Source organism: Megascapheus bottae, chromosome X, assembly GCF_031878675.1.
Source record: "Megascapheus bottae isolate mThoBot1 chromosome X, mThoBot2.hap1, whole genome shotgun sequence".
In the NCBI taxonomy this organism is placed as follows: domain Eukaryota; kingdom Metazoa; phylum Chordata; class Mammalia; order Rodentia; family Geomyidae; genus Megascapheus; species Megascapheus bottae.
Window position 1 is genome coordinate 29,594,760 of NC_143547.1, and position 14,249 is coordinate 29,609,008.

At 45.2% G+C, this 14,249-nt stretch overlaps 1 protein-coding gene across 2 annotated transcripts; it reads left to right on the plus strand.

Moving 5' to 3' along the window:
• The first annotated feature begins 8,351 nt into the window (after positions 1-8,351).
• LOC150040698 (uncharacterized) lies at positions 8,352-13,271 on the plus strand. Of its 2 annotated transcripts, none has more exons than XM_090326643.1 (5): positions 8,352-8,500; positions 9,206-9,306; positions 11,668-11,789; positions 11,883-11,985; positions 13,165-13,271. In XM_090326643.1, exons 1-4 carry the CDS (start codon positions 8,490-8,492, stop codon positions 11,979-11,981), a joined length of 333 nt encoding a protein of 110 aa, XP_090182769.1. In that variant the 5' UTR covers positions 8,352-8,489; the 3' UTR covers positions 11,982-11,985; positions 13,165-13,271. The 2 variants fall into 2 exon arrangements, with proteins under 2 accessions (XP_090182769.1, XP_090182770.1); XM_090326644.1 differs by having other exon boundaries at positions 13,182-13,230.
• Positions 13,272-14,249: the final 978 nt, after the last annotated feature.

Below are 14,249 nucleotides of genomic sequence, written 5' to 3' on the forward strand. Positions count from 1 at the left end.
AACACCTTCCTCTGGAGCATCTGTGTGGGTTTCCTGCTTGCCAACTGGAATAGAGACCAAAGCCGTGGTTTTGAATAATGACATGGATTGTCTTAGCCCGCTCTATGGCCGTGAGCATGAGCCTATATGTCGAGGGAAATGAGCCATTTTACTGAACCCTTTCAACCCCTTCCCAACCCCCAAAACATGGGAAATCAAGAGGGAATGGGAGACTTCAGGGGTCTTCACCCAGCCCAGTCCCTACTCGGTTACCTTGCCTATGTGGCCATTCAAGATTTCCCTGAGGTTAAGAGAAAGAATAAAAATGTTTAAATCCATTGGTCTCAGTCTTCTGATCGTTGTTAAAAATATCTTGGAGAATAGATAGTGGTAAACTGAGTCTACAAGTATAGCTGCTTTCAATCACTTCTTTCCTCCTTCAGTAAACTGATAGAGCGATGACAAACCTTCAGAGTGGCATGTTGGAGATGGCACAGTGAATGTTTAGATCATGGGTGCAGACAAGCTAGGAGGCAGTAGTTCACACCTGTAATCCTAGCTACTCAGCAGGCTGACATCTAAAGATGGCCAGCCCAAGGCCCAATAGTCATGTCTATGGGATTCTCATCTTCAATTAACCATCAGAAATTAGGAAGTTGAGTTGTTGTTCAAGTAGTCAACCTTGAGAAAAATGCTAAAGGACAGAGCCCAGACCCAGAGTTCAAGCTCCAGCAACAGCACAAACAAAAAAAAAAGGAAAAAATAAAATTGCAAGAAATGCAGCAGATGATGCTGGCCCTAAATGGCTAAATTCATCCTGCTGCATTTAGTCACAGGTCCGTGTCTAAAGTTTTGTGGAACTCAGTCAAGCTTGTTCACTCACATACTCTTTATGATGTTGATGATTTGGGCCAGCAAAGTCTCAGCGATTTACTCTCTGGCTCTTTGTAGGAAGAGCTGACTGGCTTCTGACTTAGCAGCGCAAGGGGAAATGCCATTACAGATAGAGCTGAACACAAGCAAGTGAGTGAGTGTGATGTGGGAGAGGCGTAGGGGAAGGCGTTTGTTAGGGGCTCTCACTGAGGAAGGGACAAACAACATGGGCCTGAGATGTCTAGGAGTGTTTCCAATGATTATCTAGGACAAGAATGTGCCAGGCATGGAGAGCAGCAATGGCAAAGACCCTGATGTAGGTATGAGCCTGGCAGATCCAAGCAAGAGTCAAGAGAAGCTAGGGTAAATAAGGGCCAGTTTCACCCCAGCCTTACCAAAAAGTCTGAATTACAAAACATGGATTTTTGCCACGCTATCAGGTGAGAAAGCTGTTACTCTAAAATTGAGAAATTTATGAAAAAACTTTTCCCAAGTTTAACTTATTGATTGTCTCTTTTTTTGTGTGCTGGTCCGATACCCAGCTTGATTACTATTTTTTTTTCCAGTCCTGGGGCTTGAACTCAGGACCTGGGCACTGTCCTTGGATACTTTTTGCTCAAGGCTAGCATTCTGCCATTTGAGCTACAGTGCCACTTCTGGCTTTTTCTCTGCGGTTCCAGGGAATCAAATCCAGGGCTTCATGCATTCTAGGCTATCATGCTACCACTAAGCCACACTCCCAGCCCATGATTATTTATTTTTAATTTAGTGAGTATCTATTGAGCACTTACCAAGTATGACAGTGATGAGGGGGCTGGATAGTAGAAAGTACAGGGTGATTGGTACAGTTAAGCAAGCTTATTTCATGATACAAAACAGAATGAAAGTCCCTATTGAATCCTTCGGGTTACAAGGGTATGGTACAATCTATTCCCAACAAGTCCAGCAAGACCACACCTCAAAACAAATACCACCGTATATTTAGAAAACTCCAGAGCTCCAGCAAACACAAGGGCTTCAAATTCCCCCACACTGAATCTAGCAGCAGCAACACACTTCTTAATGACCCTGGGCTACATCTGTGCTGAGTGTTTGATAAATGTAATAGTCACAATTCTTCCTCAGGTTTCAAGTGATGAGATTTCTCAACAGCTGGTTGAGCCCACCAACATGGTGGGCTGGCAGTGCATGTTGTGGTCCAGGTTCTCCAGTGGGCCATGAAGACTCAGCTCCAGCAGGTGACTGGAGGCTTTGAAAAGCTCTTGGGTGCAAGGGCATTGGGAGCAGATGGCAGTCCATGTCCACAGCCTGGCTGCCCTGCCTGTGGAAAAGCAGCACCCAGCACTACTTTGGCAGGTGTTCCCCCACCCCGCCTTCCAAGGTAACTCCGCCCCAGAAGCTCAAGGCCAGGCAGTGGCCACCCCTGACCCAGGGCCCATGGTCCCTGAACAATGCGCCCCATATAGCAAGACAATTTTAACTCTTATTAACCTTCCAAGATAATTTTTATTTTAGTATTATTTTTTTTGCCATCCTGGGACTTGAACTTAGGGCCTGGGCACTGTACTTGATCTTTCTCAAAGTTAACACTCTATCACTTGACCTACTTGAGAATCACTTCTAGTTTTTTCTGTGGTTATGGTACCTGGGAATTGAGCCCAGGGCTTCATGCATGCCAGACAAGCATTCTACCAACTAGGCCACGCTCCCAGCCTTTTTCATGATTATTTTTGAACTTCAGATTGAATCCAGGTGGCAGGGGGCAGGGGCATTGTTGAAACAGGACAGGTGAGCATTTGACCAGGGAACTCGACCTCCACTCTTCCAGATAATTGTTTAATTTGGAATGCTTCATTGATAGAATCTCATTTTGCATGTGTGCGCATGCACACACAGGCATGATCTACACCACTATCCTGTACAACTGGGCCTCTTGCACATTTGGAATGACAGGTCTCTCCCACAACACCAGGCTTATTTCTCAAGATGGACATCTTGCTAACCTTTTACCTGGGCTGGCATTTAACATTAAAACTCCTACTCTCTTCCTTCTGCAGTGTTGGGATTCTAAGTGTAAGCCACATATCTGTCCTTTCCAGGTATATTTTGTTGTTGTTGGTCATGCAACTTGAACTCTGGGCCTGGGCATTGTCCCTGAGCTCTTCAGCTCAAGGTTACTGCCCTGCCCCTTGAGCCACAGGGCCACTTCCAGTTTTCTAGTGGTTAATTGGAGATAAGAGTCTCTAGGACTTTAGTGCCCAGCCTCCTGAATAGCTAGAATTACAGATGTGAGCCATGCGCTGAGCTTCCAGATAATTTTTTGTGTATAGTAGTGGATCTTGAACTTTGGACAGGAGCAGTGTCCTTTAGAATTTTCCCTCAACACTAGAGCTCAACCACAGCATTTTGTTGTTGTTTAACTGGGCATAGTTATTTCATAGAATTTTCTACCTGGGCTGGCTTCAAACCAGGGTCCTTACATCTTAGCACCTTGAGTAGCTGGAATCATACCAATGAACCACAAATACTCAGCTCTTCCCAGATAAGTTTAATGTATATACATAATCCCTTTCCCATATTTTGCTTTGTTTTGTGTATATGTGTGTGGCTCTGTGCTCAAGCAATTTTGCTATTCATTTTTGAGTGAGTATGTGCTCATATTAGAGTTGGAACTAAGCGTCTAGGCATTGTCCATTATGTCTCTTTCTGAAGACTTATGTTCTACTTTATGAGTTCTATTTCAGATTTTCTTTTATTAACTTTTTTGCCAGTCCTGGGCTTGAGCTCAGGGCCTGAGCACTGTCCTTGGGCTTTCCTCAAGGCTAGAGCTCTACCCTGAGCCACAGCAACACTTCCAACTTTTTTTCTATGTATATGGTACCGAGGAATTGAACCCGGGTCTTCATGCATGCTAGGCAAGCACTTACCACTAGGCCAAACTCCCAGCCTAACATGAGATTTTTGCACAATGCTAGTGCACCACCAAGTGAGCCACAATTCAACTTTCAAGTTTACAGATGTTCCTGCTTAGCTGACTACAACACAAGATCCTCAGATCTCAGCCTCCTATATAGCTAGGACTAAAGGTGTGAGTCAGAGCACCCAGCTCCATTCTAGCTTTCTGGTGATTAATTAAAAATAAGAGCTTCCTTCTGGGCTTTTTGAGTTTGAGCAGGCTTCAAAACACAATCTCTGAGCTGGGCGCATTGGCTCATGCCTGTAATCCTAGCTACGTAGGAGCCTGAGATCTGAGGATGGGTTCAAAGCAAGCCATGAGATTCTTATCTCCAATTAATCACTAGAAAAGCAGAAGTGGCACTGTGTCTCCAGGGGCAGGGTGGTAGCCTTGAGCTGAATGGCTCAGGGACAGCACCCAGGCCCAGAGTTCAAGCCCCAAAACTGACAAAAAGACGGTTGACATGGCCAACACAATAGAGCACCTGGCCAGCAAATTCAAGGTTCTGGGTTCAATTCCTAATACTGAAACACAAACAAAGAAAAACACATGAAGAAAATCTAGAGATAGAGAAAAATTAAGTAAAGTTAACTAACACATGATAAATAAAAAGCCACACACTGATTATACTCTTAACTCATAACTATCCAGTAATTCAAAAGGAGAAAATATTTCAGTAATTAGGGAGTTTCTTAGATTTAGACAATTTCCTGTCTAGAAGGGGCATAGTATACTGAACAGGATGAACAGAAGAGAAATACATCAGTACAGCTCTATATACACAGTTTGAGATTATGAAAATTTAACATTTTATTTGGTGCTACTATTGGGGCTTGAACCCAGGGACTCAGGCTCTTATTTGGCCTTTTTCTCAAGACTGACAATCTGCCCCTTGAGCCAGTCAGCTTTTTGCTGGTGAATTGGAGATAAGATATTCTTGGATTTCCTTGTCTGGGCTAGTTTGGAATCTCAATTCTCACATCTCAGCTTCGTGAGTACAGGATTACTAGTTCAGGCTAATGGCTTATGCCATCAGCATTTGGCCTTTAGTTCAACTTTGGCTCAGACAAAGCTAAGTGGGGGAGTTGTAGGCAAGAAGCATGGTAGAAAGAAGTTAGTGGAGGAAAAGCAGTAAAAGAAGACATAGGGAGCCGGGTGTGGTGGCTCACACTTATAATCTTAGCTACGCAGGAGGCTGAGATCTGAGGATCTGGGTTCAAAGCCAGCCCAGGCATTAGAGTCCCTGAGACTCTTATCTCCAATTAACTACCAGAAACCTGGAAGTGGCTCTGTGACTCAAGGGGTAGGGTGATAGCCTTGAGCTGAAGAGTTAATTGACTTCATAAGATTTTGCCAATCTGGAAATAGGGAGAGATACTGAACTAAGGGCATAACTCACCATTGCCCACATTAAAAAATACCCAAGAGTACACAGTAAACTTGAGTCAGGAATCGATTATTTTACAGAGACACTTTTCGTTGTTGTTGTTGTTGTTGCCAGTCCTTGGGCTTGAACTCATGGCATGAGCACTGTTCTTGGGCTTTCTCAAGGCTAGTGCTCTACCACTTGAGCCACAGCACCACTTCCAGTCTTTTCTATTTATGTGGTACCGAGGAATCGAACCTGGGTCTTCATTTAAGCCAGGCAAGCATTCTACTATTAGGCCAAACTTGAGACCAGAGAGACTTTTATTAACTGTTTTTCCCAGGTGGCTCTGAACCTTGACCCTCTGAATCTCTGATTCCTGAGAACTTCAGGTTAGACCCATTAACCATTGGTGCCCAAGCAAGATGTCTTTTATTCTTTGTATTGTGCTAATACTAGGGTTTGAACTCAGCCTGAGTTTTTTCACGCAATGCTACTGCTCTGCTGATTGAGCCACAGCTGGACTTTCAGCTTTTTCTGGTTAATTGGAGATTAAGTCACATAGACTTACTTGCTTGGGTTAGATTTAAATCATGATTCTTAGACTTCAGTCTATTGAATAGCTAGGATTAAAAACACGAACCAAAGATGCCCTGCCAAGATGTCAAGAGCCTCTGAGCCATTTTGCAGTGGGACTATAAGAAAGCTGACACCCCCATCTGCCTGTCTTCACAGAGTCTAGATTAGCTGACTTGTACCAAGCTGTTAGCATCTGCTTGTCATAAATAACAGTTGTGCTTTTTCTTCAAGTCAATGCAATTTCCTGGCACAAAAGATTCCTTCCAGTCTCAGGAAGTATTGAGTGTTCACATATCCAGGGCACTGAGGGGTGTACTTTGACTTTCTGGTTTTTTATCCCACTTTTGAATGGTGTGAAACACTACACCTTAGAACACTGGATCCAGTTCCCAGAGAGCTGCCCCAAGGACAGATGATGACATCTAGAAGTAAGGGGGAGTCCACAAAGCCTTTAAGCCACCTTGGCAGGGGTTCTACCCCAGCTCCCTACTCCTTAGCCCTAACCTCAGTTCCCTGCTTCCCACTGGCTGATCCCAGGCTTCTTTCCCTCTGTGATCTGAACCCACATCCTGGCTCCAAGACCTGCATTCTCACTTGCAGATCTCACATGCACAGTCCAGACTCCTCCCCCAAATTCCATCCTAACTGCTGAGCCCTCCCCTCTAGCCTCTATCACTTCCCCAAGTCCAGGCTCCCAGGCCCCTCACTTCCCACTTCTTATCCCTACCCTGACTTCCTGAACCCACAACCCCATTCCCTCCTGCCCACTCCCTAGGCACGCATTCCTATGAGCAGGTGGAACAGAGGATTTTCAGGCATGCAGGGAGGTAGTGGTGGCCTCCTTTATGTGTCTGCACAGTGTTGGAATGAAGATTCTGGGAGGTAGAAATTAGCAGGGCAAAGAGAGTGGGGTAAGATGGGATTTCTCTGGCTGGGCTAGGGAGACTGGAAGAAAATGATTTATGCTTATAACAGTATATGCCATGTTATATTGCATTTACAACCATACATGTTTCACTCAGGCTCTGACTGTGTGATTGATTCTAGATTTATCCTACAGTTTTTCCGTCAAATGTTTGTATCAATTGAGACTCCAGGTATAGTGCTGTGTGGGTTTCCAAACACACACCTCACATTACTCCTCTGTGGCTTGACTTATTTATATTTGTTTACTGTGCCAGGGCCTCTTGCATGCTAGGCAAGCACTCTACCTCTGAGCCACATACAGTTTCACCTTTTCTGAGATGGAGCTTCACTATGTAACTAGGAATTGCATTCCTATGTACTTGGAATTACATTCCTCCTTCCTTATCCTCTGACCACAGTCTCCCAAGAGCTGGGCTTAGAAAGTTCTGGGACTACAAGTATGAAGTTTCCTCCCAAATCCTCTGTTTTGATACACAGTTCTGTGTATTCAGAACTGACTTGACTCTGGTCTCTAGGCTTTGCATCGTGTGTATGTGTGTGTCTTTTTTTTTTTTATCATTTCCACTCTGGAGTGGTTTGTGGTTTATTGAAAGCTTAATTATTATTATCTATGTGTATCCTGTTAAATGATTAAATTAAATCTGAAAATTTTCAGAGACTAAGAATGTCTTATTCTATTTTTTGTGTTGTACAACCTTAATACCGAGCACTTATTATAGACATGATATATTGTAACTAGCTTTTAGTTTTTTGCCAGTCCCATGGTTTAACTCAGAGTCTGACCACTGTACTTGGGCTTTTTCCTCAAGGCTAGCACTCTAGCCGGCCCCAGTAACTAGCTTTTGTAACTTTAATGATCTGGATATTCTAATTCAAAGTAATCCAAGTTCTGAGATTCTTTTCTCAAATTAACCAACAAAACCTGGGAAGTGGTGCTGAGAAGTGGTAGAGTGTTAACTTGAGTAATAAAGCGAAAGGACAACACACATAAACTCATTATAAGCCCTAGTACCAGCATACACATAAAAACGCATAGCTAAGGGGCCTGGAGTTTGGCCTAGTGGCAGAGTGCTTGCCTAGCATGCAAAAAGACCCTGGTTTGATTTCTTGGCACCACGTATATAGAGGGGGGAAAAAACCCAGAAGGGGTGCTGTGGCTCAAGTGGTAAGTTCTAGCCTTGAGAAGTCCCAAGGTCAGTGCCCAGGCCCTAAGTTTAAGCCCAGGACTGGCAAAAATAAATAAATAAACAAACAAAGCACAGCTAAGCTGTATTTCAAGTCCAAAAGAGACAACAGTGAAGGGCAAAGACACTTCAATTTCCCTGTCTGAGGGGCTCAACAGCACCTGTGTGGTCCAGATGTTCAAACTTGACTCATAAAAGGAATGAAGGAGAGTAGGAGCCTCCCCCATACCAAGACCTTCTGGTCCTGGCCCCCACTGCATTACTCATAGTGGAGCCATGGGGTGGACCATGGGGGCTGATACGTGTCTGACAAAGGGGATAGGGGAGGGAGAAAGAGGTCCCCTAATTCTCCCATGCTCTGACCACATGTGCTTGTTCAGCTCCTCTCACAATGCCCATTATGACTTTCGCATTTTATGTCACCCTGAAGTCCTGCTCATTTACATGGAACTCTGCTAGTGAGTGGGCGGCCAGGGGGCCTGTGTGATAGGCCAGCTGGGAGAGGGAGGGGCGCTCCTTGTGTCTGATGGTCCCCATAGCTGCCTTGGAACTTTAGCCTCAGACAAGACCCTGACGAAGGAAAAATTTCTCATGGTCAGGAGGCCTCAGGGACGGAAGAACAGCCATGGTGCCTGAGTGAGTTTGTCTACTATTTTAATCCCCGGTAGCTGTGAGAATGGCAAAAATTAAGGGGCCAGCTGGAGTAGGAATTGGCAGGGACAGGACTGGAGACCAAAGATGGTCAGATGGCTGGGGAAGGATATATTAAGGAGAGAGGCAAGGATAAAGCAGTGGGGAAATATATGGGCGATGGGATACAGAGAGACAGTAGAGACTTTCTGATGGATGGAAGAGGCATTAGGGGTGGACAGGGTGAGAGGTGGGAGAAAAGGGAGACAGGGCTATTCCCCCAGCACCCAGTGTGTATAGGATGACTGCCAGTCGAGCAGGAGGTGTCTCAGAGGGATGGAGTGGGCTTCAGGGCCTGCACAAAACCCCGGGATCTCAGCAGGCCCAATCCACGACCTATGGGTTAGTCCCTGCTAGTGCAGGATGGAGACTGAGGCCAATGTGTCCATCGGGGCCATGTTCTTCTTGTAGGGACTCATGGTCACCTACGGGCACCTCATCTTCTCCAGTCACTATTATGGGGGCCAGGGTCGCGGGCTGAAACAAGAGCCTCTGAGCTCCTTCTCAACCAGATCTTGGATCCATCCATTTCCAAGGGGAGAGTGCATGTTTATCCCCTGTGATTTCTGACACTGTGGGTGTGGGATCGGGGGCTTCAATGCTCATGTGCCTGTGACATCCTAAATGCCTTGTCTCTTCTCCATGTCCCAGATTGTATGCCGGAGGTGATGGACCACATATACAACAAGGAAGACCTGCTCAGCCCATTCATGTGCCTCGCCGTCCTTGCCGTGGCCCTCACTCTGCCAATGGTACCAAAGCCAATGTGGGGGGCAAGGACACCTGGGGAATTGGGTCCTAGAGGTGGATGAATAGAGGACCTGGATATGGTTGTCAAGATGGCAGCTGTAGTTGGGGGAGCAAGACTGGATGGAAGGAATGACGCAGGGATAGGCATACAAAAAGTCAGTTGTCTGGTAGAAAATGTGATGGTCAGATAAAAGAGGGGATGGAGGCCAGGACAGAGACTCAGCAGGGAGCAAGAAGAGTCAGTTGGAGAGAGGAGTAGAGATGAATGGCCTGACAAAAGGGAAAGGCAAAAGTAGTTAGAGGATAGAAGCACAGACAGAATAAAGAAACAAAATTGAAGCTAGATGTGGTAGCACATGTCTAACTCTAGCACTTAAGAGGCTGAAGCCGGAAGATCTTGAGTTTGAAGTCAGGCTCATTTCCTCAGCAAGATCCTATGAAGAAAATTGAAGGGCTTGCTAGGTATTATTGGCTCACATTCGTAAAGCTAGCTAGTCAGGAGGCTAAGATCTGAGGGTTCCAGTTCGAAGCCAGCCTGGGATGGAGAGTCTATAAGACTCTCACCTCAGGAAAGGCTGGAAGTAGCCAGATGTCAGCTCACACTTGCTAGTCAGGAAGCTGAGGAGTATCCTGTGACCACATGAGCTTGTTCTGCTCCTGCATATGTACCTCACACAATGGGCATTATGACTTTGGCCTGAGGGTCATGATTCAAAGCCAGTCCTGGCAAGAAAGTCCATGAGACTCTCCAATTAACCACCAAAAAGATGAATGGTTCTGTGGGGGTGGGGGGGAGGGAAATGGGTACCAAGACATGTGAAAGGGTATCAATGTATGTGAATTAATGCACCTTCTATCTGGCAAATATCATGTAACCCTTCTATTAATTACAAAAAAAAGATGAATGGTTCTGTGTCTCAAACTAGTAGAGCACTAGCCTGAGCACAAAAACTTAGAGACAGTGCCCAGGCCCTGAATTCAAGCCCAGTATAGGCATAGAAATGAAAAAGAAGCCGAGCATGATGGCTCACGCCTGTAATCCTAGCTACTCAGGAGGCTGAAATCTGAGGATCAAGGTTCAAAGCCAGCCTGGGCACAAAAGGACCTGAGACACTTATCTCCAATTAATCCCTAGAAAACGGTGAGTGGGGCTTGGGTCAAGGGCAGGGCGGTAGCCTTGAGCTGAAGAGCTCAGGGACAGTTCCCAGGCCAAGTTCAAGCCCCATGACCAACAAAAAAAAAGAAAGAAAGGAATGAAGGAAGGAGAGAGAATTAGAGGAAGAGAGAAAGAAAGAAAGGAAGAGAGAGAGAGAGAGAGAGAGAGAGAGAGAGAGAGAGAGAGAGAGAGAGAGAGAGAAAGCAGGCACATTAGGCTTAGGGTTCAAGCCCCATGACCTAACCAAAAAAAAAAAAAAGAAAAGAAAATGCCGGAAGTGGTGCTGTGGCTCAAGTGGTAGCGCTGTAGCCTTGAGAAAGCCCAAGGACATTGCTCAGGCCCTGAGTTCAAGCCCCAGAACTGGCAAAAAAATTTTTTTTGAGTTTCCTAACAACAATAAAAAAACCCCCAAGAATGAGAAATATGTAGCTAAATGCAGAACACTTACCATACATGTAATTAGGGGAAGGTAGAGCTAGTTAGATGGAGGCAGAGGCAAGACTTTGAGACCAAAGAGAAGAACAAGTGCTAGTCTTAGTGGAGGCAGCAGTGGACAGAAATAGAAAGAAAGAGGTCTGGCACTGTGGCTCACACCTGTAATTGTAGCTACTCAGGAGGCTGAGATCTTAGGTTCAATGCCAGCCTGGGCACTAAAGTCGGTGATACTCTTATCTCCATTTAACTTCCAGAAAATCGGAAGTGGCACTGTGGCTCAAGGTGGAGGGCGGTAGGTTGATTGAGCTGAAGAGTTCAGGGACAGTGCTCAGGCCCCACAACTGCCAAAAACAAAAAAACGAAGGAAAAGAAAAGAAACAGGAAGAAAGGAGTTCAAGCAGTGATAGAAGGCCAAACAGCAGTAAATGATTTTAGAAGACGGAGGAGGCATGCAAAATAACAGAGGAGAAAGGAGGAATTTCAGACAGGGTAGAGTTAAAATGCTAGGTGCTGGTGGGTCAGGCTTATAACCCTAGCTGCTCAGAGGGCTGAGAACTGATGATCATAGTTCAAAGCCAGCATAGTTAAGAAAGTCTGTGAGACTCTTACTCTAACCAACAAAACACTAAAACTGTATCTGTAGTTCAAGTGGCAGAGTACCACCCATGAGCCTAAAAGCAAAGGGATGGCAGACAGGCCCTGAATTGAAATGATACTACTACTACCAACACACATGAGATCTCACCCCTGACCTGCCTTTTCCTCACCACAGATCTGCAGAATCCTGCTCCTTACAGGCTACAACTTCTGCTGGCTGTATCTCTGATCATACTGGCCGTAGTTATTGTCCTGGTCATCTTATATCGTCTATCTGGATTATCTTTGGGGTTTTCGGTTAGTAATTCCCACCCCAGTTCCCAGCCTGACCTCATTGGACTGGCCTTATACCTAAACTTATGTTGACTCCAGTCCCTTTCTGTCCTCCAGGCTCCAACTAAGCTGCAAGTTTCATCTGCATCTTCAGCAGCACCCTCTGCTCTTGTCTGGTACCTTGTTTGTGGAGCTCCATTTTTACTACCCCGATAAGCAGGTGAGCATCCCATGGGCAAGGGCTGGGGAAAAGAGGCATCAGTCAGTGGGAAGGCTTACTCGAACATGCCTTGACATTTCTGGAACATTCTCTGGGTGGAGTTTGGTGTTAAAAAAAGGGTGAATGGGCTTGGTGTTTGGCCTAGTGTTAGAGTGCTTGCCTAGCATGCACGAAGACCCTGGTTCGATTCCTTGGTACCACATACATAGAAAAAAGCCGGGAGTGGTGCTAAGGCTCAAGTGGTAGAGCGCTAGCACTGAGAAAGTCCAAGGACAGGGCTTAGGCCCTGAGCTCAAGTCCAGAACTGGCAAAAAAAATACATTTCTGGGCCAGGAGGATGGCCTAGTGGTAGAGTGCTTGCCTAGCATGCACAAAGACCCGGGTTCTATTCTTTGGTACCACACACATAGAGAAAAGCTGGAAGTGGTGCTGAGGTTCAAGTGGTAGAGCTCTATCCTTGAGAAAGTCCAAGGACAGTGCTCAGGCCCTGAGCTCAAGCCCAGGACTGTAAAAAAAAATGAAAGGGTGAATGAAGCCAGAAAGAGAGGTGGATGGTTTTAGAAAAACAAAGGCAATTGTCTTAAGAGGGGACAGCACAGTTAGAGCACTGGAAGATTCTAGGAAGTCAGGTGATACAGGAAGGGCTAGAAGTGGGATCCAGTAGCAGCATGCTTTTCCAGCTTACATGAACACTTGGGTCCTATCCCTAGGTCTGGGCTACATAGAGGAAGGATTCTTCAGACAGATGAGTTAAACTATCGTGAAGAGAAGTGGAAAGACTTTGCAAAATAAGGCTTTGAGGATTTAGGTCCAGGTGCAGTGATCATACTTAAAATCCCCTGCTATCTAGCAGGTTTAGGTAGAAGGATCTTGTGTGAAACTGGCCTAGGTTAAATGTGTGTGATTTTATGCCCCCCCCCAAATTCCTAAAACCAAGAAAGGATCAGGGCATGGCTCAGATGATAGAGCAGCTTTCTCACAAATGTGCAGCCCCAGGCCCAAAGTCCAGTACTAATAAATATTTTTTAATAAATATTTTTTAAAGTAGGAGTTACAGCAGGGAAGAAAGGCAGGAATGGATGGGGCACTTTGGGGAGCAGGAAGGCAGGTTAACTTTTCAGCCATCTTCTCACATGAGCCTGAGTGAAGAGTCTCTGACAGCCTCATTTTCCCTCACAGTGCATCTCATCTTCTAGCCCTGTATTTTAGCATCTTTGACATCATCATCTGCATCATCAACTGGAGCATCCTGTTTTCCAACTGGGCTAGAGGCTGAAGCCCCAGTGTTCAACAATGACATGGAGTACCTAAACCCATTCTATATCTGTGAGCTTGAGACCATACATCCAGGAAAACAGGCCATTAACCCCTTCTGTGGAGTGGTGACTCTACTCCAACCTCAACTCTGAATGCTACAAAAAATGGAAAGGGAGGATGAGAGTTCTCACTTAGCCCAGTCCTACTCCACTACCTGGCTCAGCTAGCCAAACAGGATTTCCCTGATGTTAAAAATAAAATACTGTTTGAAAACTCTAATCTCAAAATTAAATACATCTTGGAGAAATCTAGCAGAGGATAGTCAGGGGTAAACTGAGAATCCAAGTAAAAGTATATTGATTAAATTCTCTCTTCCAGTGGTACAGCAATTGGGAACCTTTAGAGTAGCAGGTTAGAAATTGAACAGTGAATGTTCTAGGTGATTGAGAGAGAGCATTAATTGAAACAGAGAAGCTAGGAGTCATTAGTTCAAGCCTATAATCCAGAAGGCTCACATGAGGGTGGAAATTCAATCCAATCAGGAAAAGCCATAGATTTTCATCTCCAACAACCATAAAAAAAATGGAAGTACAGTTGTTGCTCAAGTGGTAGACCACCAACCTCAAGAAAAAAGTTAAGGATGGTTCCCAGACCCTGAGTTCAAGCCCCAGTAACAGCACAAACAACAATAAAAACCTAAAAGAAATGCAGCAGACAATGGTACCCCACATGGCTAGATTCAGCCTGGTGGCTAATTTTGTATCAGGTTTACCAATTGCATTATTTCTATTCCTAAGTGACTGAAACCAGTCCAAAGAAGAATAGGATTTCTGTGATACTTGAAATTATAGGGAAGTCATATATCCACGTCTCACGTTTGTGGAACTCACAGCTTGTTCACTCACATACTCTTCATGTGATCTCTGGAGTTGAGGAGTTGCCATTCAAACCATATGGTCAGCAAAGTTTGAGCTATTTATTCTCTGGCTCTTCACAGAAAAAGTTAA

Bases quoted from the DNA above. Each gene is read 5' to 3' on its own strand.
- LOC150040698 (XM_090326643.1), top strand. The intron at 9,307-11,667 runs GTACCAAAGCCA...TCCTCACCACAG, and splicing joins TGGCCCTCACTCTGCCAATG to ATCTGCAGAATCCTGCTCCT. The intron at 11,790-11,882 runs GTTAGTAATTCC...TCTGTCCTCCAG, and splicing joins GATTATCTTTGGGGTTTTCG to GCTCCAACTAAGCTGCAAGT.